This window comes from Halichoeres trimaculatus, unplaced genomic scaffold, assembly GCF_033239565.1.
Source record: "Halichoeres trimaculatus isolate MK-OKI-2021-1 unplaced genomic scaffold, fHalTri1.1 fHalTri1_scaffold_24, whole genome shotgun sequence".
In the NCBI taxonomy this organism is placed as follows: domain Eukaryota; kingdom Metazoa; phylum Chordata; class Actinopteri; order Labriformes; family Labridae; genus Halichoeres; species Halichoeres trimaculatus.
In genome coordinates, this window is record NW_027437202.1 from 6,938,247 (window position 1) to 6,962,012 (window position 23,766).

Genomic DNA, 23,766 nt, shown 5'->3' on the forward strand with positions numbered 1-23,766 from the left:
CTCAGTGGCATGCCGCTCAATTCAAAGAGATCCTTTTAACTTCCGCTGACCCATTTCTCCCTGCTTCTCTCTAATGAAGGCCTCTGATTATAAATTGTAACATTAATCCCAAACCTGACCCCACAGCAAACAATTTTCATAATGAGGATGGAGGAAGAGGTCCACAGCGGTAATCTGCTCTCCTTTCTAGTCTTGTGGGGACATTTACATGAGGACAAGAGGAGTGGACGTCAGCGTGCAGAAAACAATTTGATTTATGTGTCAGAGTGGGAATCTATCAAATCAAGGTGCAATAAGATGCTGATTATAAGGAACGATGCAGGAGAAGTCTTAATCAGAAAAACTGTATTATGATTTGTAGGAGATGAATAATGAATCCAGATCTGCACCATCTGTCTGCAAACTCTGCAGGCTCCATCTGTGGATGGAAGTGAGAACCAAAGTTGGAGCTAACTCCTCTCTTTGCATGTTCAAACTGAGAATATGAGACGATAAGTGAATCAGATACTTTAAAAAATGTGTTTTTAAGTGAGTTTATCTTCATGGATTGTGTGTGGGAGGTCCTGATGCTCACATTGATTAACCTACTTGCTGAGTCTGACCCTGCAGAGTAAAAGCTAATTTACTATTGAGTGTAGGTCAATAGAGCACTGTGTTATGTTAGATATAAACTACGGAGCTGCAGACTCATAGATCATCCACTTAAGGCCTGAACACATGTGGATGAAACAGCTTCATTAAGACGCAGAAGAAGAAATCAGAGTCGTGGTTTCTGATTTCTGAAAACGTCTGAGTTGCACTCTGACAGATTTGGATTGTTGTGCTGCACCCTCAGCGTTCCTGTTTGTCCTTTTCTGCTCTCTATCGCTGCCATCTGTGTTTGCCTCCATCTGCTGTTCTGCTCAGATAAATTATGCAACTTTTTTGGCTTCGGGCAACGGTTGCATTGTTCTCCTCTCCCACTCCCTCAGCCGGTCAAAGTTAAAGCATCAACACTTGTCAGCTCTGATCGCTTTAATCATGTGTGTCTCTCCTGAGGCTGGGTCCACACCACATGAAAGATGAAACATCTCCTCTAATTTGGCTCCTGTTAAAATCTTCCAAGGAGCAGGATGATCTCATTATAGGAAATAAACTCAATTAAGCTCCAGTTAAGTGTTATTACTTCCAGGAAGGCAGCGCTTCACGTCTGATTCTTGTCTGCATCTGTCAGAAGACATCAGAACGCAGCAGGTCTGCTTCCTCCTGCAGCTCCTGCAGCTCCTGCTGTCTCTGATGCTTATTGTTAACGTAACCTTGACGATATTCAGGGGGAACAACACGGGGATGATTGTCAGCCTGTGGGTCTCTTCCTGTCTGGAATAAACATCAGCAGATTTACTTCAGCTCCACATCCAGCTGATCCTTACACAACTCCTCTGGTGAGTCAGGAGCGCTGCCCCGCCCCCCGACCACACACACATGATCCCATCTGGATTACTGATGATGCTAAATTATTCTGAGATTAGGCCTCCTGCTGGCAGTGACATAACGAGCCGGCTGATGAAGCCGCGCCGTGTCTGACTATCTGATGGAAAACATCCGCTTCAATTACACATCTGGAGCCTGATCCATACGATGTAAAAGCTATTCTCTTAAATCTCAGGTTTCAACAAGTTGTAGAAGTAGACGGAGAAGTTTCTGCAGTGATGCAGAGACTCTGGGCGGGGTCAGAGGTGTTCAGTTCCTCCTTCATTATTCATGATCTGTGTATGTATCTGTGCTCCCGTGCGTTCGCCTCCAGCAGCTGTGAGAGGGGAGGCTTGTTTACGCAGGAGGGACCACAATCAGATTAGAGATTATCACACACCAAATGTTTCTAGGGTAACAGAAACTGCAACAGGAAGAGGGCTGCGAATGTGAAGTCCTGAACAAACACGGCGAGGACGCTCTGTCAGGGTTTTCAGGAGCTGATGATGAATAAAACTCAGGCTGGAGAATAATCAGATCCTCGACAGAGACATGAGAGGATTAAAATCTGATTCTTACTCAGTTTGGTGATGTTTGCATGACACAACAAAACATCTGTAATCCTTTCAGAGGGATTCATGTCAGACAAGATGAACCATCCTTTATAATAACACATCCACAGTAACATCTTAGCTATAACAAGAGCCTGGTGAGAAATACCCAAACATAAACTTCACAGCAGCTACAGCCCACACACACAAAACGCACAGAGAGGCGAAAATAAACCGAGCTGGTTGGCGAGAAGCTGAGGAAAACTCTCCAAGAGCAGAAAAATCTTCAGCACTGATTAAATCCAAGTTTTTAAATAGATTCATCACAGAAAATGAGGATGTAGAACTTGTTATCTCTGATTTTTAGAAACAGGAAGTGCTTTATCTTTTAAACTATTCAACCCTTTGGAAACAGCCGGTCACACGTGGTCACGCCTGGTCTGACCCGTCTCCTGGCAAACAGCCTCACACCCAGTGAAAACCTTAAACCCATAATCTGTCTGTGAGTAACACACCAAATCTTCTCACTGCTTCCACCTGGCTGGGGTCAGAGGTCAGCGATCAGGAGGTGTGCAGGTTCAAGGCTAATCCTCGGCTCTGTTTACACAACACAGAGGTGAGGACACATGAGGTGTCAGGGTGATAAACCTCGATCAGAGGGAAACTCACTCCTGGCTCAACAGGACAGCGCTGAATGAGACTCTTTCAGGTGTTTCTCACCTTTGCAGACACACGCAGAGTCATGTAACACACAACAACACCACAAACTGCAGTCAGAGGAACATTCAGGTAAAACAGGTTGTCAGGAAAGTGGGCCGCATTCCACTATTTACTCTCCAGCCTGTTGTGAGTGTGACTACCTGTAGGACACCTGCTTCCTGAAGGTCAGCTGGAGAAACTCTGCCTCCATCTGGGACACTGACAGCTGGCCGGCCCCCTCCTCCTCCACCTCCTCTGGCCCCTCCACCTGCTCCTCTTCTGCAGCCTGAAACACAAAAACATCAAGTTTAACAAAACAAACAGAAGATCAGCTTTTTTTTTTACACATTTCCCTCTAAAGCCATGCAGTCACAGGTATAAAGAGGAGGATCAGTGTTTCCAGGGAGGTAAACACCTCCACAAACACCCACCTGACAGCTGCAGCACTCCGCTGCGCTCCTGCTTCCCTCCCCGGCGAACACGTCCTCCTCCTCGGCCACGTCCTCCAGCACAGGCCGCTCCACCAGCGGAGAGTCTCTCATCATCCCTGCGGCGTCTCCGTCCTCACAGTAACGTACACTATCACTCCAAAATGCAGTTATTCCAATCAGCACAGCGTCTCTGTCCCTGTGTCTGTAACAGGCTATTTTTAGAAGTTACTATTTTGGTGCGTATTTAGATGAAGCTCCATCCTCCGTCTGCTGCAGCCAGAGAAAGACGCACGGTGCAGTCAGCTCGGATCAGTCGGGACAGCAGCTCCGGTGCTCTCCTTCTCAAAAGTTGTCGAGGGAAGGAGTCTCTGCAGCGTCCTCCATCTACATGTTGCAGGAAATCAGCTCTGAGCCATCCCGCTCCCCGTCCGATGCGCCCTCTCCTCCCTTTCCGTCGCGCAATGAATTATTCAGCTACGCTAATGATGGCAGGGCATCAGCACCACCGAATCATGCGTCTCATTTGTGATTGGATTGCGTTTTAATTGCAAGGTGCCCCTGATGTCCTGACCCCGCCTCCTTCTTTGATGAAGCAATCAAATCTGATGAGGTCACTGACCAGGAAGTCAGAGACTAATCTGCAGACGTTTCCCATGTGGAGGAAGAGATACGAGCGCTCAGTGCATAATGAGGATTTAAATTAGAAGCTGCAGACTTAAGTTAGGTTTTTAGACACTGAAACTCCTGACAGGCAGACATGTAGCACAACATCCTGCAGCTTTACCCCCAGGGTCCTCCCACCGACCAAAGTTTGATATGCTGGAAAAGTTTTTGATTCAAGCGTGAAATGCTGCAAATTTATCATCCTGTGTGAAACGATATAACAACACTTTTTGAAATGAGCTACTCACATCAATTTTGTAACCATGTAGGTTGTTGTCTTTCCTGTTTGAAAAGCATCCGATCAAATGGTTTACAGGTGTTGCAAACTATGGACATCAATACTAACTGCTCTGTCTGTAATTTCAAATCCTGAAACTACGGTGGCCCTGAAAGCTCACGGGGCTGCGACTTCAGAAAGCACATTTAAAAACACAGAAAGCAAGCAAATTAAGGAAACATCTTCATTAATCTGACAACACATGAGCAGCACTTAGAAAAACACACTGCAAATGCACTAAAACACAACATATAACAAAAACGTGCTTCAAATTCACTACAACACAACAGAAGTGTTTCCAGGGGACACTTAAAGTGATGCACATCTGTTAACAAGCTTGTTGCTGTTATGGTTATCTTTCCATCAGTTGTATTGAGAAATGAAGTGAAAAGTGCTTGTTTTTATTTTTTAACTTAGTACGACAGTATAAACACAGATTTCTTCTCATTATCGCGAAGTGGCGTCGTCATTTCCGGTTACCGGAAAAAGGAGTACAAAGTGATAATAGACAGTGTTATGGTGGCAGAGTTGAAATAAATAAGGTGTTTGCTGAAGTTACCTACAGTGTGTGACAATAATGTACAGAGAGAACTGTAAAGGTATCATTTAGAAAATCGTATGCTTTAAAATGAATGTGTTTATATTTGTTTGGAGTTTGAAGTTACTTTGCAAACACCACCTAGTCTGGGCTAGAAGACTTGATTTCAGATCTCCATTAAAGCCACACAATGGTTTAATAAAAAACTCTCTTATAAGAGGTTCCTATTTCATACATTCAACACGAAATACAGCTCCTAATCTACCAAATCGCTATTAAGCACATGGCGCTAGCTTGATGCTAATGTACATTGGAAATTGCATTAAAAATCTAGCGGCTAGTACACATCGATCCAACGCCATTTTTCCAGCATAACAAAAAATTTCATCACTAAACACACAGACAAGTGTGATAGTCTTGTACATGAGATTTATTTTTAATTATTCATATATTTTATAGCTCTTAATCTACAAAAACGCTACAGAGCACTTGGCGCTAGCATGATGCTAACGTACGCATTAATATGCTAGCGTTAGCATACATCAATATAACGTCGTTTTCCCAGCAAAATATCAACTTTTATCACTGAACAAATACATTTAAATAACTTCCTCACTAGAAATTCATTGTTAATCCATCCAGCATGTTATATCTCTCCTACAGCACACAACAGAGGTGTGGAGAAGGCTAAGTCTTTAAAAGGACACTTACGTAACCTCCTTCGACACGTAAATAAACAAACCGCACCTAAAAACACCAACATAACTTTTAAAATTAACCACACAACAATGATGTAAATGCACCGTTTTGGATGATTTGACGTCAAATATCGGCTGTGACCGTAAACCCCCCGCGACAACAAGCGTGTCGACAGATGTGCACCACTTTGAGTGTCCCCTGGAAACACTTCCGTTGTGTTGTTGTGGTCTTTGCAGCGCGTTTTCGAAAAACTGCTCACTTGTTGTCAAATTGATAATATTTTCTTAATTTGCTTTTTTTTCTTTTTTTTTTTTTTCAAATAAAATCTGTTTTTATTTCTAGCAAAATTTCATATTCACAAAAGTAAATTGTCTTAGAAAACACCTTGCTTTTATTTTATTGACTTTCTAAATGAATATAACCTTATTGTATAATGAACACCACCCTTGGCACATGTTCTCACTCATTTTCTTATATACTGTTCATTGTATACTATTTGTTTCCATTAACTCCTGTAAATAAAGCTGTCCAGAAGAATAAAAAAATAATATTGCAAACTATGAATAAATAAAGAGCTGTAAATTGTTTAAAATCAGGGAAGTGATGCAGTGTCAGTGCAGCAGATGGCAGCAGAGGACAGCGTATGTGAGGTGAACTCTTTGACCAGAGGCACAGAGATCCTGACTGTACCTGCAGCTTCCCTCCTGGTGCTGAACTCCTGATGCTTGTCTGTGAACATGTCTCTGAGTTAGCATCAAGAAGCTACCAGAGTTTTCAACTTGTTGCCCATTACAAGTTCCCTGTGCACGCTGAAGCATCTTGCACTTGAAACTGCTTGGAAAAAAAGAACAAACTTGCCTTAACAAAGTTTTATTCTCAATTTATTGTCTTAAAAATGTAATATTGGTGTCTGAAGGTACTTGGAAGTCTCTATTCTGTCTGGAATGTGCTTCAGAATCACATCATTCAGATCGTTTGCTCACCAAATCATCCCTCAGGATCATTTTAACAGTCTGAGTGTTATCATGAGAGAGTCAAAATACCTGCACAGTGCTCGAGGCTTCAGCTGCTGTCTTTAAAGAGCAGAAATCAGTGAATGAATTTGAGCATTCCCACCCCGCCAGGTTGTAGACACAAACAGCTTTTCAGAGCTGTGGACACACAGAGCAGCCAGGAATTATCCGACCCATTGATAAAAACCCAGAATGCTGACTCGGCTGAACCACAGCCAGTCCAACGGCATCTACGTCCGGTCTGGAGCATCTAGCGACCCCAAACCCCATCAACGTCCCCGACCTGCCCCTAAATCAGCCCCAGCCCCGGCCCAGTTGCTCTTGGCCTGTGGGTGCATGGAGCAGCTAAGCCCCTGTGGTGGACGGCCAAAGCCCTGCGGGATTAGACTAATGCAGGCGGCGGGAAACTACTGGTGGTGAAACAACAGGCCTGGGAATTCACCCTGATCTTTACATTACAGTCCATCCTCAGATGTCTTCTTGTCTTGAGTTGCATGAGGTTTTCGTGAGCATTAATGTAGTTTTTCTGTGGTGATGAAAATGCAGAGGAAGAAGGAACTGATCCATGATGAGTTTGTGCACAAAATGTGTGAAAATCCTGCCAGAATCAACCTTAACTTAAGAAATCTTGCTTTAAACGTGGGATGCTCGAGTGACCAGAAGAAAGCAGCAGCAGTGTAGAGTCCCTGGTGACTCACAGAGCACAGGTGTGCAGATCTCTTTGATGCGCTCAGGTAAGGTGAGACTCTCCTTTGCTTCCTGACCTCATGTCTGCGTCCGTCCCTCCTCCTCCTCCTCCTCTCTGCCCGGCAGGGTTTGTTTTGGCAGCCCTGTGTGTCTGGTCTGTGGGTGGCACTGGGTCTGGACCCCTCCCCGTCCTCCTCTCCATCCTCAGCCCTGATTCTGCTGACGGGGCCCAACCCTCCATGAGATAATGCCATTCCAGAGGGATCCTGGCTAAAGCCCCTCTTTCTGGCTCTCAGGTATAAAAAGAGGAGGCGGCTGTGGAGCAGAGGACGAAGCACTCTGCAAACTCTTCTTCACTTTTCATCCAGGCTCTGTCCTCCGCCTCTGTTCCCTCTTTCGTTCCCTCTCTTGGAGTCTGAGCCGAGCGTCACCTGAGCTTCACCGATCTGTCTGTGCTCACTATGGATGTTGCAATCCAGCACCCCTGGTTCAGACGCGCCATGGGCTCCGTCTACCCTGCACGACTCTTTGACCAGTTTTTCGGGGAGGGCATGTTCGACTACGACTTCTACCCCTACTCCTCTACTACCATCAGCCCTTACTACAGACAGTCCCTCTTCCGCAGCTTTTTGGACTCCTTCAACTCTGGCGTTTCTGAGGTAAAAGAGAAAAAGGAAGACTCAGAACTCTTTGTTTTTTAAAGACAGAGTTTAACCTAAAAGTTTGAGTTGTCAGACGAATTTAAGAGGAATTGTCTTCATCAATGTTTACAACAGCACTGTCAAACCTCGCTGAAACTCTGTGTCTCTCCTCAGGTGAGGTCTGATAAGGAAAAGTTTACAGTTTACCTGGACGTCAAGCACTTCTCTCCTGACGAGCTCTGGGTGAAGGTCACTGACGACTACGTGGAGATCCAGGGCAAGCACGGAGAACGTCAGGTAGCTGCTCTGAGACAGTCAGTGAGGTTTGGGGTTGTTTTATGCAGACAGCTTTTCATCTTTTCATATTTTCTTGCATGTGTTGAGAAACTGCTCACAGGAGCTTTAAAGCTGGGGACTTGAGAGCATAGAAAACCTTCATTGTTAAGTCTCCCCCTGCTCTTCTCTGTTGTCTTTCAGGACGACCACGGTTACATCTCTCGTGAGTTCCACCGCCGCTACCGCCTCCCCTCCACCGTCGACCAGTCAGCGATCACCTGCACCCTCTCAGCTGACGGTCTGCTCACTCTGTGGGGGCCCAAAGTCAGCGGCGGGAATGAATCCGGCCGCAGCGAGCGCAACATTCCCGTCACCCGCGATGAAAAGCCCAACGCCGCTGTCTCCTCCTAGAAATCCTGCGTCAACCTGGATGAACGAGCGAAGTCTTCATCCTCCACCTTTCGGCTTTCTCTCTTCTCATTTTAGGGGATTTCTGTGTCCTCTGTAGATTCTTCCTAGCACACAGTATCATTAGTATCACTGAGCTTATCATAACTCTCCCTGTGAGGGTGGCGGAGTGAGCTTTAAAGAGAGACCCCACATCAGGATGAGTCACTCACCGCTGCTTGTGGTTGGTCTCTGGTGGTGCAGGTGGGTGGACAGGTGGACAGGTAGGTGGGGTGGAGCTTAGAGGTAAATGTCACTCATGTCTTGTCCCAGATTTTCCATCAGTGAAGTTCTCCGAGGCCCGGGCCGCTTCCATTCCTGTGCTCTCTCTGTCTGAATATCTCCTGTTCTGTAGTGTAGGCCTTGTTCAATGGATGCCTGCTCGTTACTGACAAGTCCACGCTAAAGAAACTCTGAATAAAGCTGTACAATAAAAAAAAGACCTCATGTGTGGGTTTATTCATTCTCTTCTCCTTTCAGGTTTCAGTTTGACTCTGAATGCAGCCTTTCTCATTTATAAAAATGAATTTGGCACACTTCCATTAGCTGGGTAAACAGAACATAAACCTGAATAAAAAGCATACAAGTCTTGCATCAACCAGTCTGTGTTTATTTTGTGCATGCAGTAGTGAACAGTGAACTATTCTTTGAACAATGCTGGCAAAAAAAGAGCTTAAATATGAAACTTTCAGCCCTTTAAACAGCTCAAACACCAACCAATCTGGTCTGAATCCACATCACCTGCTCTGTTTACGTCCTCGACCCTAAAAAACACACAAACACTCTCTGTTTCACCTCAATCAAACCTTCCTGCCCCGTGTCTACACCTGTTGTGGCTTCCGTACCTGTTGAAGGCTCTCCAGGTCCTCGAGCGTCTGCTGAGCAGCCAGTCTCAGGGTCGGCTGCGCGCTGCAGGTGAACCGGTTAACCCGAGCCTGGAGGTCAGAATCCAGCAGGGAGGAGCCCAGCAGAAGCAGCACTTCCTCCTCCAACAACACCGACTGAAGGAGGCGTAGGGAGTGCAGACACACCTCCCAGTCTCCATCTGTCAGACACAGACACAGACATTTACACCTGCAGGAACCTCGATCTGTCATCCAGGTGAGTTATTCACACTCCTCACCCTCCAGCAGGGTCCAGATGAGAGGCAGCAGCCCCGGGTTCTCAGTGAGGTGCTTCAGTCCCTTCAAACTGATGCTGACGTTATAGAGAGCCATGAGCATCAACCTGCAGAGGAAGACAGGTACAGGCAGGTTGATGAGACACTGTGGAAGAGCAAGACTGACCCCTAGTGACTAAATCTGCTCACTGACACGTCTGATGGTTGTGCTTTAAAAATAAAGTTTTGAGGGAGCAGGTTTTAACTCCTTCCTCCTTCCAAAATGAGATGAGTTTTCTCCACGTACACTTTCAGCTTGGGGAACACTCCAGGCTTCATCAGCTCCAGCAGCTTCATCAGAGTGTCCAGTAGAACATAAGCTGAACTGGACAGGAAGTCGCGTCCACATGTGACTGCTGCAATGTCTGAGTGAGCAGAAATACGGTCAGCATGGGCGAACATCCAAAACTCGCTTAATTCTCGCTGAGAGTGGATCAGAGACTGGGTGTGAAGCTGTGAACTCACTGGTAATAGTTCCAGCAACAGCCAAAACAAACTGATGCTCCTGAGAGTTCAGGTCCTCACTTTTCACGTCCTCATCCAAAGACCCGACGAAGCTCTCCAGAGTCTGAGCAGCAACGACTAGGAAGGGCTGCAGCTTCCCCTGCACCGTGAAAAAACACACACATCAGTAAGCACAGCCCACCTGACACACCCCAAACATCAAACTGCTGCAGACTCACATCAGCGAGCCAGTGTGTGACCGTCTGCTCGCTGGAGGAGCAGCTCCACAGCAGGCTGCAGGCCGCAGAGCCCAGGCCGGAGCAGAAGTCAGCCTGCTGCTGCAGCTCGACTCCACTCTGCCACAGCTGCTCTCGCAACAGGAGCTTCTCCTGAAAACACACACATGCTATCAGTTAGACCTGAAAAAAACAGAGTACATCACCCGTGCTTTCTCACCTCTCTTTCTTTCTGACACTCAGTTTGCACCGCGTCCAGTCGGGACTGAAGGTGCTGACACTCCTGTGTCAGCTGCTCCTGCTCCTGCATTAGCTGCTCCTTCACTGCAACAAAACACAGACAACTTAATGATTTCAAATCACAGATAATTCCTCCCTCTTTAAGAAAAAGCAACATTTATTAAAGGTAAGTTTGATCAGACCGTACCTGTGTGAGCTGCTCGAGCTTTGTGCAGCATCTCTATCAGATCTCTGTTCAGGACTCGGGGCAGAAACTCCTTCAGCTGCATCACTTCTGTGGTCAGCTTCTCCAGATCTCTTTTCCTCACTTTGACAAAACCATCCTGAGAGAATAAAAACATGACTGACATAAAAATATAAAGACTGGGGTTGTATTACATGCTTGATTATATTATTTTATCACAGCACTGTCCAAGAATTAGCATCAAAATAAACCCAAACATATTCTCGTAATGTAGAGGGGAGCATCTCAGGCCAAATAAAACCAAAAAAGATAACAAAAAGATATTTTAAAGTGTCTTTCATACTTCAAAACTTCTTAAAAAGGAGGCTGTGCTGCATATGAGCTGTTTTGACAACCTGCACCTGTGTAATAACCTTTACCTCTGCTCCATGAGGGCTTAACGCCAGGTATTTCCCGCCTACAGATGCTGCCATCCTGTGGTCACTGTTGTTAACTGTTTTCTACTTTGCTGTGCTGTTGGTTCTTCTTTCTCTGTCTAAATGAATTAAAAATGAACAAAAGTAGTTATAATAAAAAATTAAGCAACATCTTGTTAAAGCTGCTCTGTCATACCTTCAAAACTGTTGAATTGAGGTAAAATATCGAAGAATTACCAAAGAATTTCCTAAAACCTAAAGTTAGCTGAATTTAAATTTTTATCTCTTGTTTTTGGTGAAATAATGATGCAGAATTTTTCATTTCATGAGGGAAATCATAAGAAAAATGGGTTAATCATTCAAAAACAGCTAAAATGCCCCACTGTGACGTCAAGCACTCCCTTCCAGGCGCCAGTCCTGGTTTTGTGATCCCCCTGCCAGGCAGAGCAGCTTATCTCCTCTTCCTTTGTGTTTAAACCGTTTTCAGTGCACTCTGTGGGACCGGGGAGGCTGGAGAGACCGGGAGAGACCGCTTTCTGTCATACTTTACTCATGTCTCTGGGACCAGAACCTGACTTCTCCAATGATGAGGTGTTCAGCAACAGGTATCCCGTCCACCTCGCCTGCCGGGATGGAGACGTTGGGGTTCTGGTGTCACTCTTACAGCAGCTCTCGAACCGGACTCATCTGACTACTGAGGACTCCAGTTATGGATGGACCCCCTTGCACTGGGCAGCACACTACGGACAGGTAGGGATTAGCAAAACTGTTAGCTAGATTAAGAGATTTAGTCTTCCGTTAGCTTCACTTTGACGACATAACTTGGAAAAACTACTAAGTTTACTGAACTCATCGTAAATCACGGCTGTTCGTGTAAAGATTTACAGACATAAAACGTCGCAGGGAACAATTCCAATTGGTTTTTACTCATAGGGATAATTAAATGAGAAAGTTTACCGCACCAGTAGCTCACTCCGTATCAATTTTTAGCTTCTGTCGCCGCTCCAACACATTTATGTTTTGTTGGTAGTGTACAATAAAGTTTGACGCAGTGAAAAAATAAAATAAATAAAGTAACGGGTTTCAGCTTTTTGATTGGTTCCTGGGGAGCCAATGGCTGTGCAGGCCCCAAAACGGCGCCACTAAACCCGGAAATCAAAGCATTCGGACTACAAATACGTGTGTAATATAATAAAACAAGAAAATTATAATTTATTAAAGTTTAAGGGTAAAAATAATTTAAAAAATGAAAATTTAACCTCACATAAAATTTGTATAATTTTATTCTAATTTTCCTAACTAATGTCCAACAGAAATAATCTAGTACTTGGGGTCTATTATCTTGTCATGATGTAAATTTTCAACAAAAAACTGCCCCAGTTTAATGACATGTAACAGTGTTTTATTGGTATTTAAATAAGGGAGATTTCTCACAATGAAACCAGGTCAGTGCTCTTCAGGTGGCTCCTGTCAGTGCCTATTGAGAGGAACCCCTGATGTGTCCTTCATTCAAATAGTCCTAATTTTGACCTGTGTTCTTCTTTTGTGTGCTCACAGCTGGAGTGTGTGGTACAGCTGGTGCAGATGGGCTGTGAGGTAAACACAGTGACCAGCAGCTTCAATCAGACTCCTACACACACTGCAGCGTTTGGGGGACATCCTCAGTGTGTGGTGTGGCTGACTCAGGCTGGAGCTGACGTCAACAGACAGGTCAGTCCACCTGGTGTTTATATAACACAACCTATAAATAAAAGTTTTCATTATAAGCATAGCTTTATTTTTAGGTTATTATTCCTATTGTCTATGCTGTTTTTACTTTTTGTAACTGCTTGTACATTATTTTTCCACCTTTCTCACTGTTTTATGATGTGTTTATATTCATTTTATCATAATTATAAAGTTTTCTACTGTGCCTGCAGGATTTTGTCGGTGAGGCTCCCATCCACAAGGCGGCACGGTCGGGCAGTTTGGAGTGCATCCAGGTCCTGTTGATAGCAGGCGCTAAACCACAGTGAGTATCCTGCTGTGAGTGAGTGTGAAGCACAGCAGCAGCAGCTTCACATCCTACAAGGCAGGGGGAGTCTACCTGTTGAGATAGAGCTGTTTTGTTACTGTTTAAACAACTTTGAGAAGACTCTGTAAAGAACTATCTGGAGGTGAAGTATTCAGTGGATGGTGGTAAAAGTGTTGGGCGTTTCATCGTCAGGAACAATAGAGAGGGTGTACAAACTTGTATCACCTGTTGCTTCTAATGTGAAAGGTATTTTTAGTTTGAACTCACAGTTTTTAACCTGTTTTGGGACCACGCTCTTGGGTATTCATTGAGAGATCTCAAACAGAGGGAGTAGCCATGAAATAGACTCGCTGCAGCTCTCTGTAGATTCTGGCGTTTATGGAAGAATTGGTCTCAATGCAAAGACAGCTTTGATGATGATTGTCATGTCTAGACCTGCACGCTTAACTACCGCTAAGTGTTTTTAGATACTCTTCAAACATGGGCGCGCCCAGAGGGGAGGGTGCAGCTGTTTAGAAAGTGAAGGAGTCGAGGATACAGTGACTGAGTGTCTGGCTTTTCCCTCAGTTTAAGGAACGCCAGCGGACAAACGGCTGCTGACCTGGCGCTTGCTCACGGCTTCCACGAAGGTTTCCTCCTCCTCTCCAAAACCCAGAAGCAGCTGCAGCAGCTCAGTGGGGTCCACCTGAATGGGGAGCAGAATGGAAACAGCACTCCAGGGGGTCAGGAGATGCACAGCAGGAAGAGGCTGCTTCATGCTGCAGAGGGCGGTCACATGAAGAGAGCCAGGAGGGCAGACAGTAAGATTTTAGATTCTCCACATTATTCCGATTTCACTTTTCTGCTTCCTTTGATGACTTATCATGGTTTCTTGCAGACGTGTCGCTGCACATGCAGAACACAGAAGAAGATGAGCTGGAGAGCATGAACACAGAGTCTGCTCAGGAGATGAGCTCAGGTGAGATGTTTGTTTTTGACGTCATAATAAAGGTAATGTCATTCTGTTCAGATGGTGAATGACTCTTATTTTTCTTCAAAATAAGATGAGGACACCAAAGCTTTCACAAACGGACATCACCACACGCTGCCTTATGACCAGGAGGCCTCTGATCCACCAAGACACGCCTCGCCCTCACCTCCACCAGGTGATCAGGAGGCAGCACCGCCCCGTCAGCGCTCCTTCTCGGACATGTGCGGCTCCCTGCATCTCACTGGGAGTCCCAGCAGCTGCGTGTCCCACCGCCCCAGCTGGTGGGGAGACTTCGGAGGAGATCTTCATTACGGACACTACCACGGCTTTGGGGACACAGCGGAGGAGCTGAGCAGCAGCAGGGTCGACTACTGCAGCAGCGTTCAGGCGGAGCAGAGGTACAAGCAGGCGGTGGCCAGCAGCGTTCAGCTGTACCACGGATCCTAAACACAGAGTTACACGGGGAACATCTGGATAAGCTTCAGATATGTTACAACCAGGATCATCACTTCTCAGTCTTCACCACTAGATGGAGCCAAAAGACAGCTCAGCCTTTTATCTGACACAAAGATTTCAGGCTTTAAACAGAATTTTTTCTCCGGGGAATCTAACTAATCCTCTCCTCCGTTAACGTTACAAACTGACTTTAATCTCTGCATATAAATAACTCTGTTGCATTTGTCCCTAATCCTTTGCCGTAGATGCTGCAGTGTTCAGGGTTTACATCAGACATGTTCAGGTATGGACTCTGGCTGGTTTGCACTATAAGAGGCTGTCAGGCTGTGTGTTTGCTGTGTTTCCGTCCTTTCTGAGGGACTCTAAAGCGCCTCTATCAACCAAAGGGAAGTTGTGTTATAATCTGTTATTTATGTTTTAGAGCAGATGAGTTTTTTGGTTCAGAACAGAGTTTTTTTTTTGTATTTTGGGGATTATTGTGTTATCTAAAGTGTGCTGCAGATTTGTGTGTGAATGTGGACTTTGTGCCAAAAACAACAACCACGCTGCTGCTTCTGACAACTTGATTTGTACTTTTTCTGCTTTATACAACTTTTCCTAATAAAACATTTTTACAGTTTCATAAGAATAAGAGTGATGAGTCTTTTTATGTTTTATCCCTTCAGTCAGTCTTAATAAACACACTAAAACTGCATGAATTCACTGTTTCTTTATTGTTTCACACACTGGTATTACAGTATATTTATATTACCATTATATCATACACATATCGGACTAAGAGCCACAACATATCAAAAGTAAAGGATGAAAAACAAGAGTTAAGAAAATAAAGTCACTAAGTTTCAATAAAACAGCATGATAACTGGATCGTTTCTCCCTCAGAGAATATTTTACACTGTCACCATGAAACAGTTACAGTACAAAGATCCATAGATTAGACCGCGCTGTGATCGATCAGCAGAGCTCAGGAGAAATAAACACAAATGTACTTGGTTTAATCAAAGATAACGTGGAAAAGAAAAAGTAGAGCAAGGATTTGGTCGTAGAAGTGAAGTGAAAGCATTATAAAGTGTTTACCGACTGGATAATGATAAAATAAAGATAGAATATAAACATAAATATGAAGGAAATCATATCGACGTGGAGCTGAAAGAGGGATAAAAATGTCGGAGAATCCTGAGATCCAAAAAGATCAGAATAAACTCTTCATGTGAAGTTTCATTTTGTTAAACCCAGGATTCAGAATCTCTGAGAATAAAAATGAAGCTTTAATCTTTAAAGATTTCGACGGTGACATTTCTCAAACCTGTGATCGGTTTTCAACGCTGAGCTGCGTTCAACAAGCCGAGTCTAGGAGGGTTGATCTACGGCTTTCCTGAACGCACCTCGAGTCGTGTTAATCTATGGCAGAACGGGCACACCGGCACTTTGATGGCTAATCACATGATCACTTGGGGAAAACAAATAAGGCACGAGCATGCACACACACGCACACACACAGTCACACACATTTCGGTAACCTGCTGTCAAATTAAACATCTGTGTCTCTAAGATTTAAATACCTGGGTTTGTCTGAGAGTTGTGCAACTTTGGCAACCTGCAGATTTATTTTTCATCATGAGAATTTGTCAGTCTATTAAACACACACACACACACACACATGAACACACACCTCAACTGACAGGAGCCCTATCTTTATGTTAACCTAGCGTGTGCTGGGTCCACATACACACACTCACATGTACAATAAGAACATGTCATTGACACTGCAGTGACATGACCAGGAGTCACAACAGCTGTTTGTTTATTTATTTTTTTTGCTTTCAGCTTCAGTCTGAACTAAACTCTGAACTTTTGGTGCTTTTCAGTCACATGGTACGTCACAACGCCACAACACGTAGAACCACCCACTGATAGTGTTTCAACTTTACAACGAGAGAGTCGACAGAGTTTGGCCTTAAACAGAACTGATCCCATCGAGGTTGAGGAGAGTTTGGAGCAGGAGGGTTGTAGAAATTAAGGCTTTGGGACCAAAATAAAGCTGAAGAAGCACAAAAAGAAATTACAAGATGATGAATGAGCAGACCTGACAAAATAAACTTATCAGAAGCACTTTTAATACTTGAGTTTAGCTCCAATGTAGCTAGAAATACAGCTTGTCCCTGTCTTTATAATCAAACACATCAATAAACTAGGCCTGGCACTACTCCTACAGAAAAACTGACGTGTTTGTTGATGTGACGTTTGTGTTGAAAAACTCTTAAAACTCTGAAAAAATCTAGAGAGCACTTGGATGAACTCGTTTAGTGGCACAGCATCAACGAAAAACTGCAGCAGAACTTGGTCTGATCTTAAAGTAGAGTTTTGCCAGTTTTTTGCTCAATCTGTTTGTTTCTATTGCACATTAAAGACTCAAATCTACCTTTCGGCTCTTGTGCTGCTGAAAGTTTAACTTCATTGTATGGTGTTGATCCCGTACCGCTGGAATAAAAAGCTACTTTCACTCACAGCATGAATTTAATGTTAGTAATGAAAAACTGAATAAGGAAGAGGGAGCAGTAGAGTTAAACGAGGATAGTTTCCCTTAAAGTTCATCAGCAAGCGTTTCCATTAAAGTCTAATTACAGCATTTTAAAAGATTGTCAACGTTTGGTTCCAAGTTAACCTGAGACGTTCACCTCTGTCTCCTCTCTTTAGTTGGAGTTTAAATCGAAGAGGGGGCGTTTGGTTTCAATTTATCACGAATCAACACCCTGCCATCTTTTTGTGTCTTTCTGGAAAGCTAGAGGCCTTTTTTGTTTTTTTTGGCACTAAAACAGAAAAGAGTAGAGACAGACCGATAACAGCACATCACAGACAGACACAGAGGACGTCTAACTGTGCTAAGTTTCCCTGAAGGGACTAAAAACAGACGTAGAAACACATGCAGGGTTTTTTCTGAAGGGGTGTCAGAGCTGCGGTTTGTGAACCTGATGACGCTGAGAGCTAAAGACTAAAGCTGTCGAGGAAAAGAAGGGAGGTGTTGTGTTTCTGACTTGAAGAGACAGGGTGGAGGGGGCCGGGTTTAGGCGAAAACCAGGTGCTGTTGGTCCAGCAGGGCTCTGGTGAAGTTGTTGATTGGTCCGATGGCGCTGAGGGACATGGCGTTGTCTCGACCCCAGAGCAGGTTGGGACCAAACACCACGGCCAGGTTACTGTTGGTCATTTTGTTTATCTCACTGTTGGCTGACACCTGAACACACCGATGCACGGGTTAATGCTGCTGACACACACACCTGAATATTTTAAAGAATCAGTGAGTGTGTGATCTGTACCTGCGCAAGGAATGTGATGAGGTATCTCAGAGACGCGTAGTTTTCCTCTGGCAGCGTCTCCAGCAGCGTCCTCATAGCTGGCACCTGGTTGTCTTCAGGAACAGCTAAACAAAAAGGAGACAGATCAAGATCAGCATCTTCATTTCTGCCTCTCAGAGATAATGACTGATTGGCCGATTTTCAAACATACAGGCGAAGTTGACGATGTCGTTGTAGAGCTGGTAGGTGAGCAGAGGCTCAGGCAGCTCTCTCAGGAACGTTTTCAGGATCACCGCAGCCAAATGGACGTCTTCCATCTCTCTGAAATCCACGGACTCGCCTGCAAATCACACACACCTCAGTACCTGAAACTTAGCATCCTTAAAAACCAGTCAGCCCAGGTGATTCGACTTTACCGGAGTTATATTTGAGCTGAACCTCCTTCACCAGAGTCACGTTAGCTGACCGTCTGAAGATTCCTTCGATCTCCAAACCTGACACAAACACTGACAAGTGAGGCTTGAGCAGTTTACTGAGCTCATCAGTCTGTTTTTAAAACCACAGAAGAAGAGTCACCTTGCTCTGAAAGGAAGCTGATGGTGTCTCTCATCACCACCGGGACAAGGTCATCTTCTGGACTCCTCATTCTGAGCCTGACACACACATACACACACGTCAGGTTAACATGCTTCAAGATTTAGAGCCAGTTTGAGTTAATTCACAAAGATGGGAGACCCACGTAGCGAGCGGCACTCCGAACACCTGGTTGGGGAGCGGAGGGCTGCGAGGAGGAGACATGGGCGGCTGGGCGGAGGGTTTCAGAGACGATCGCAGCTTGTTGTCGTACCTGAAACAGGCGCAGATTTCAGAATATAATAAAATAACAAATAAAACTACTAACTTATAATTCCAGCAAACAGAAAATTAAACTCTCACTCTTTGACACGAGCCGGGATGAGCAGCTGCTCACACTTCACCACATCCTCCAGCTCGCTCAGATAACTCACGTAGTTGATCTTTCTGCCAAACTTAAAACTGTGAAGAAAGGAGGAAGAAAAAAGTAGAGATAATATCAGAAAACTCTGAGTTGAGCCGGATGAAGTTCCTGAAATTTCCACCAGATGTCACCAGAGTCACATTCTCATGATTTCATCAAGATGCATCAAAAGTGTGATTTTAAATGGGAATAAAAACCTGATTATGGGTTTGAAGAGGATCAGAAGAGTCTTGATGAACATGGTTGGATGGACGATGTACAGAGCTTTGATGTTCTTCTTATACCTGACGATAAAACCACAATAACAGCGCATTAGGAGCCTCATGTTTTTATTAAATTCAACATAAACGTCTGAAAAGAAACTCACTTTCTGTCAAACTCTCTGTAAGCTTCTCGTAACCAACCCAGAGACGGTTTGTTTTCACTGGTCAGCCCGTGGTGGAAATAAATCAGAGTGTAGTCGCTTTCAACATACTGGTCCAGAGTTCCTTTCAGATACCTGAAACACATCAAGATCAGGATACTCAGCTGATACTCAGAGATCCTGAGACCCTCCAGAAATCCTTCAGACCTACATGAGCAGTTTGTGATGGTCCAGCTGGTGCTGTGGGGGCATCCTGCAGGCGTTGAACACAATCACCTTCCTGCCAAAGTTGTCATCACCTGCACACAGAGAAACATGAGAAAACTTCACAGGCTCAAACAGGAAATGCCAGCCTGAGAGTGAACGACTCACCAGCCACTTCAATGATCTGGTGCCGGGCGATGTCGTAGAAAGGGTGGTCCCAGGACAGGTGAGGAGAGCCGGCATCGAAGGGCTGAGACAGGTCCGTCTCTGAAACCATGAAATAAATGATGCACCAACCCCCAACATGTGTGCTGTCGAACTTTAAACACAGATCTAATGCCAGCTGAAAAAACTCACCTGACTTGCTGTAGGTCGACTCATCAGCGGGCCACTGCTGGTCCTCTATCGTGGCCAGTTTCAGCTGTCCTAACTGAGCCGGCGCATGGTCGTCGCTCAGATCCACCAGCAGCTCTGAAGACATCACACACGCTGCGGGATGGTGCTACACACACCCACTCACACACACTGCACGCAAGCAAGATGCTGCAACTCTCCAGGTGAAGTCACACGAGTTCTGAAACAGAGAAAGAAGAGGAGACTGGTCAGATCATCGACTTCCTGTAATGTCAAAAGGTTTAAACGCTCCACAGAGGAAGAAGAAGAGAACACGAGAAACATGTGAGAGAAGTGCAAACAAGTTTCCAGGTGAGGACTTCCCACAGCAGCACAAACAAAACGCTCGCTTAGACATCAGAGAAACAGCAGAGACATTAAACCCACAGGCACACATTGATACGCTACAGCATTAATATTTTGGTCCCACCTCTTTTAGATATTACGGTTAAAGTAACAACAATGAGACGACAGAAAAACAGCTGAGACGTGACAGACTGACGCTTTATCTGCCCAGTGTTTGTGGTTTTAACTGAGAGGACAGCCTGACTGTGCAGGCTCAGAACAACCATCAGAGAGGCTACTACAGCTGTGTGTGACTGTAGTTTACACACACACACACACACACACACTCTGCCTGCAGCATCTCAACATCAAACCGAACATCTCAGTGAGCTCGAGCGGAGCGTGTAATACCACGGCTTCAAACTAATGACTGCATGTCTCTTCCTCTTCTCACACATTAACTCTCTCCTCCTTTTCTGCACTCACACTTCCTCTTTCACCTCCCAACCCCCTCTTATTTATCCACACACACAGAGACACACACATACTGCGCCTCTGTTCTTGTATGTGATGTTATGCTGGCTGACAGCATGCTGCTTTAAATAAATATTGCTGCAAACCAACAGAAAGGGTCAGCCCACAAACGCTGACCAACCACACACACTCACACAGACACACACACACACACAGCAAAACAACTGTTAGCAGAGAAGCAGACAGGTTTCCAGTAACAGGAGTCTGAGGAGATGATGTAGACAGAAACAGTTTCCTCTTTCTTATCCCTTTGTGTTCCTGAATGCACTTTTTTCTGCTTACAAATCAGTTTGGCATCATGCTGAAAATGAAACAGGGAAGAAAAGGATGTTAACTGACCTGCTGTTGGCTTTAACCTGATATCAATATTGTTTGATATCATGATATCTAAGCTATGCAGCTGATGTTCCTTCACCCAAAGTTCAACCATCTCACCTGATCCTTATCTCCCTGTCTGACAAAACCTACATCAAACCAGTTTTGATGCCGGCAGCCGTCTGCATCCACATCAGGTGAGTGTCTGTGACCACAAAATGAGAGGTTACACACTCACCTACTCATCACTTAACAACACCTTTGTTGTCTCAGCTCAAACTGGAACACAGGGCTGGATTAACTACATGAGGAAAGCAACCTTTTTTGGCCGACATGAAGTTATTTCTGACCGTTTGGAGGAAAAGACGCATTCATTAATTTAAGCAGCTTAAACTGAAACCTTGTTAATCTGCTCATTTATCAACAGTTCAGTCTTTAAATGCTACAAAGTGCAGATTGTGCAGCTTTCTAACGATCAAATAATCAAAAAACACCACCATGATCTAACAATTCACTGATGTCCAGCGTCTACAGTCATCAGCTGTCAGTGTAGCAGGTCTGCACCTGTGAGAAACCTGTCTGCAGGCGACAATGTTTGCTCATCATGTTGCATTATAACCCTGCATAAACACACACACATACACACACACAGCCTTTGTATGTTTGAGTCACAGTTTGCAGAAGGATCCAGCAGCAGCAGCAGCACCCTGCCCCCTTCATCCCTCCTCTATCACATCTCTGCAGAGCTGCAGAGGAAAGCAGCTTAGTCAAATCGTCCCTCAGGGTGGAGGGGACGGGTTCCCCGAGAAGAAAAAAAAAAAGGAAAGAAAGGAACACTGCAGATGAAAAAGCAGCAGAGAGAGGCTGTGAGAGGATGACGGGCAAGAGGAGGACTGCTGTTATTGCTCATCACTCTCAGCCTTCATCTCTGCGTGGTGATGCTGCTTCAATGGGCACGATGCACACAGATGTTCTGGTTCAATACTCTCTAAATGCCAGCAAACACAGCGCCTATCAGGGATGAAACCACACACAGTGAACATGGATGAGGAGGTGATAGTTTGTGTGTCACAGAAATGTAGAAATCGCTTCAATGAGAACACAAATGCAAGGGCGTTATCAGAGGATATAACAGCATGAAACAGCATGTGACAGTTTGTGGACCTTTCTAACAAGCAGAACAAACAGATGCAGGAGAGGAAGAGCGGGAAGAGTGGGCGGATCTACACATCAGCATCTTCTACAAAAAAAGGAGCAGATATTAAAATAAAGCCTCCAGGTGTTGCTGACATTTTGCAGCAGGAAACAGTTGCTTTGACCTTTCACCAAAAAGATCAAATTTTATATTTGTGCAAACTGTAAAGATGCTTCCTGCAGGAAAGGTTATAAAACATCAAAGTGAAGTTAATAACCCTTACCCAACCTGACAATTGTAATGTTACATTTTAGACTCTGACCTGTTGACCAGCTTCCTGCGGGGAAACACAGACGGTCTCTCGAGCACAGTGGGCCTCCAGCACTTTGACCATATTATGCTTTAATCCTGTAATCTTAATTAATGGCTAAGTGGTCAAATATCCTGGGGATCAACTCTTTAACAGCACGAGAAGTTTTCTGAACTTGCAGAGTCTGCAGGGAGAAATCATGAAACCAGCAGACATGGCAACAAAAACTGCACCTTCCGCTTTTAGATGATCCACATTATCATTCTGATTATTAGTAGTTTAAAATCCTGATATTTGGGGGACAGCTTGCTGAAAAAGGCGGATTAAAATGATTATAGAGCAGTGAGACTGTAAATTAACAGAAATTTGAATGGAGTTTGGTTCCCCGCCATACTCAAACGGATATACCGCTTTAACGCAGTAAACAGTGTGGCTATTAATGCATCAAATGGTAAAAGCAACAAATAAAAAAGAGATGTCTGGCTTAGTTTACTTTCACTCGTAAATTCGGCTTCAGTTAAACACTTTAGATGAATTAGAGATTGTGGATATTACGAAGTGAAGTAGCTCAATTAGCAACCTTAGCCAAATACAAAGCTGGAGCACATTAGCAAAACATTATAGTTCACTTATAGAGGTATGTGCATTTACATACTGTAAAATTAAAAAAAAAGAGGTTATAAGGTGTTCAAAAATTAGTAGACTAGGAAATAAGCTTTGACAAATTGATGCAAGCACAACAAATCAGCCCCGTGATACTGTAACACTCAAAAGCACAAGACCGCCAAAGCCTCACACGACATTAATACACATTATCTGACTTTTTGAAGCCATAAAACAGTATGAAAGAACAGCTGAATCTTTTAATTACCTTAATTAGTTGCTCTGAAATCCACTGATGTGCTTTGTTGCGTCCGTCGTCGCCGTAGAGTTGACAGCATCAACAATCAGCGTCAACACCTCTGCGTCTCATTCGTGGGTTGGTTCAGGGGTACACGAAGTGGCGGTGAATGGACACACCGCCACCTGCTGTACAACAGTATGCATCGTCACATACTTATGACATTCAACAGTCAAATAAAGTTTTATTGTGGTCCAAAACTTTTTTTTTTTTCATTTGAAGGAGAAGGACGTCATCTAGTGGCTCTAGTTGGAAAATAGAAGTGTTAAAAGTATATTAAAACAGATTTGAGATTGCAGAAATCACAAGAAAATTGAGAGAAAATTTATTATAAACGATACATTTGATTGTATTTTTAAGAAATGCGTTATAAGTTAATGAAAAGTTAAATTTATGCGGTTCTAATTTATAAATTTGCCCCGTTTTAAATAACGGAGAATTTGGAGTTGAATTCGACATCTTAAAGTCTTAAATATGACATTTAAATATAGAATTAATTATTATTAATTTAAGTCATGTAAAAACATCTTAAGTGCTTCATTAAA

General features: G+C 44.2%; 5 protein-coding genes across 6 annotated transcripts in view; 2 read left to right on the forward strand and 3 right to left on the reverse strand.

Moving 5' to 3' along the window:
- dgkza (diacylglycerol kinase, zeta a) overlaps positions 1-3,785 on the reverse strand; it is a 36,999-nt gene extending 33,214 nt beyond the window's left edge. The window contains exons 1-2 of the mRNA XM_074664178.1: positions 3,131-3,785; positions 2,861-2,985 (exon numbers count right to left, since the gene is read on the reverse strand). Of these exons, the coding sequence (XP_074520279.1) occupies positions 2,861-2,985; positions 3,131-3,244 (239 nt within the window). The 5' untranslated portion in view covers positions 3,245-3,785. The remainder of the gene's footprint in view (positions 1-2,860; positions 2,986-3,130) is intronic.
- A 3,683-nt stretch (positions 3,786-7,468) lies between these two features.
- Positions 7,469-8,335, forward strand: cryaa (crystallin, alpha A). The gene is made up of 3 exons (XM_074664881.1): positions 7,469-7,666; positions 7,823-7,945; positions 8,126-8,335. Exons 1-3 carry the CDS (start codon positions 7,469-7,471, stop codon positions 8,333-8,335), a joined length of 531 nt encoding a protein of 176 aa, XP_074520982.1.
- A 2-nt stretch (positions 8,336-8,337) lies between these two features.
- On the reverse strand, positions 8,338-11,573 carry hsf2bp (heat shock transcription factor 2 binding protein). The gene is made up of 9 exons (XM_074664882.1): positions 11,434-11,573; positions 11,054-11,169; positions 10,638-10,773; positions 10,431-10,534; positions 10,214-10,363; positions 9,996-10,134; positions 9,778-9,895; positions 9,495-9,598; positions 8,338-9,416 (listed from the first exon to the last, which is right to left on the reverse strand). Exons 2-9 carry the CDS (start codon positions 11,105-11,107, stop codon positions 9,193-9,195), a joined length of 1,029 nt encoding a protein of 342 aa, XP_074520983.1. The 5' UTR covers positions 11,108-11,169; positions 11,434-11,573; the 3' UTR covers positions 8,338-9,192.
- Positions 11,574-11,602: 29 nt separating this feature from the next.
- ankrd10a (ankyrin repeat domain 10a) lies at positions 11,603-15,013 on the forward strand. Of its 2 annotated transcripts, none has more exons than XM_074664878.1 (6): positions 11,603-11,800; positions 12,608-12,760; positions 12,970-13,061; positions 13,632-13,864; positions 13,942-14,022; positions 14,108-15,013. In XM_074664878.1, exons 1-6 carry the CDS (start codon positions 11,603-11,605, stop codon positions 14,479-14,481), a joined length of 1,131 nt encoding a protein of 376 aa, XP_074520979.1. In that variant the 3' UTR covers positions 14,482-15,013. The 2 variants fall into 2 exon arrangements, with proteins under 2 accessions (XP_074520979.1, XP_074520980.1); XM_074664879.1 differs by lacking the exon at positions 11,603-11,800 and adding an exon at positions 12,255-12,278.
- A 1,469-nt stretch (positions 15,014-16,482) lies between these two features.
- On the reverse strand, positions 16,483-23,330 carry arhgap1 (Rho GTPase activating protein 1). The gene is made up of 13 exons (XM_074664797.1): positions 23,192-23,330; positions 19,706-19,922; positions 19,517-19,615; positions 19,356-19,443; positions 19,148-19,279; positions 18,978-19,064; positions 18,720-18,818; positions 18,523-18,630; positions 18,360-18,436; positions 18,200-18,277; positions 17,995-18,123; positions 17,805-17,908; positions 16,483-17,722 (listed from the first exon to the last, which is right to left on the reverse strand). The coding sequence occupies exons 2-13, from the start codon at positions 19,827-19,829 to the stop codon at positions 17,555-17,557; spliced, it is 1,293 nt and encodes a 430-aa protein (XP_074520898.1). The 5' UTR covers positions 19,830-19,922; positions 23,192-23,330; the 3' UTR covers positions 16,483-17,554.
- Between the last annotated feature and the right edge of the window lie 436 nt (positions 23,331-23,766).

Excerpts from the sequence above, each read along its gene's own strand:
- ankrd10a (XM_074664878.1), top strand. The coding sequence starts at position 11,603 with ATGTCTCTGGGACCAGAACCTGACTTCTCCAATGATGAGGTGTTCAGC. Across the intron at positions 11,801-12,607 it reads GGGCAGCACACTACGGACAG|CTGGAGTGTGTGGTACAGCT; the intron begins GTAGGGATTAGC and ends GTGTGCTCACAG. Across the intron at positions 14,023-14,107 it reads TGCTCAGGAGATGAGCTCAG|ATGAGGACACCAAAGCTTTC; the intron begins GTGAGATGTTTG and ends CTTCAAAATAAG.
- arhgap1 (XM_074664797.1), bottom strand. The coding sequence starts at position 19,829 with ATGTCTTCAGAGCTGCTGGTGGATCTGAGCGACGACCATGCGCCGGCT. Across the intron at positions 19,065-19,147 it reads TACAGAGAGTTTGACAGAAA|GTATAAGAAGAACATCAAAG; the intron begins GTGAGTTTCTTT and ends TTTTATCGTCAG. Across the intron at positions 18,819-18,977 it reads CTCTTCAAACCCATAATCAG|TTTTAAGTTTGGCAGAAAGA; the intron begins GTTTTTATTCCC and ends CTTTCTTCACAG.
- cryaa (XM_074664881.1), top strand. The coding sequence starts at position 7,469 with ATGGATGTTGCAATCCAGCACCCCTGGTTCAGACGCGCCATGGGCTCC. Across the intron at positions 7,667-7,822 it reads TCAACTCTGGCGTTTCTGAG|GTGAGGTCTGATAAGGAAAA; the intron begins GTAAAAGAGAAA and ends GTCTCTCCTCAG. Across the intron at positions 7,946-8,125 it reads GCAAGCACGGAGAACGTCAG|GACGACCACGGTTACATCTC; the intron begins GTAGCTGCTCTG and ends GTTGTCTTTCAG.
- hsf2bp (XM_074664882.1), bottom strand. The coding sequence starts at position 11,107 with ATGGCAGCATCTGTAGGCGGGAAATACCTGGCGTTAAGCCCTCATGGA. Across the intron at positions 9,896-9,995 it reads TGTTGCTGGAACTATTACCA|ACATTGCAGCAGTCACATGT; the intron begins GTGAGTTCACAG and ends CTGCTCACTCAG. Across the intron at positions 9,599-9,777 it reads GTGTTCCCCAAGCTGAAAGT|GTTGATGCTCATGGCTCTCT; the intron begins GTACGTGGAGAA and ends CTTCCTCTGCAG.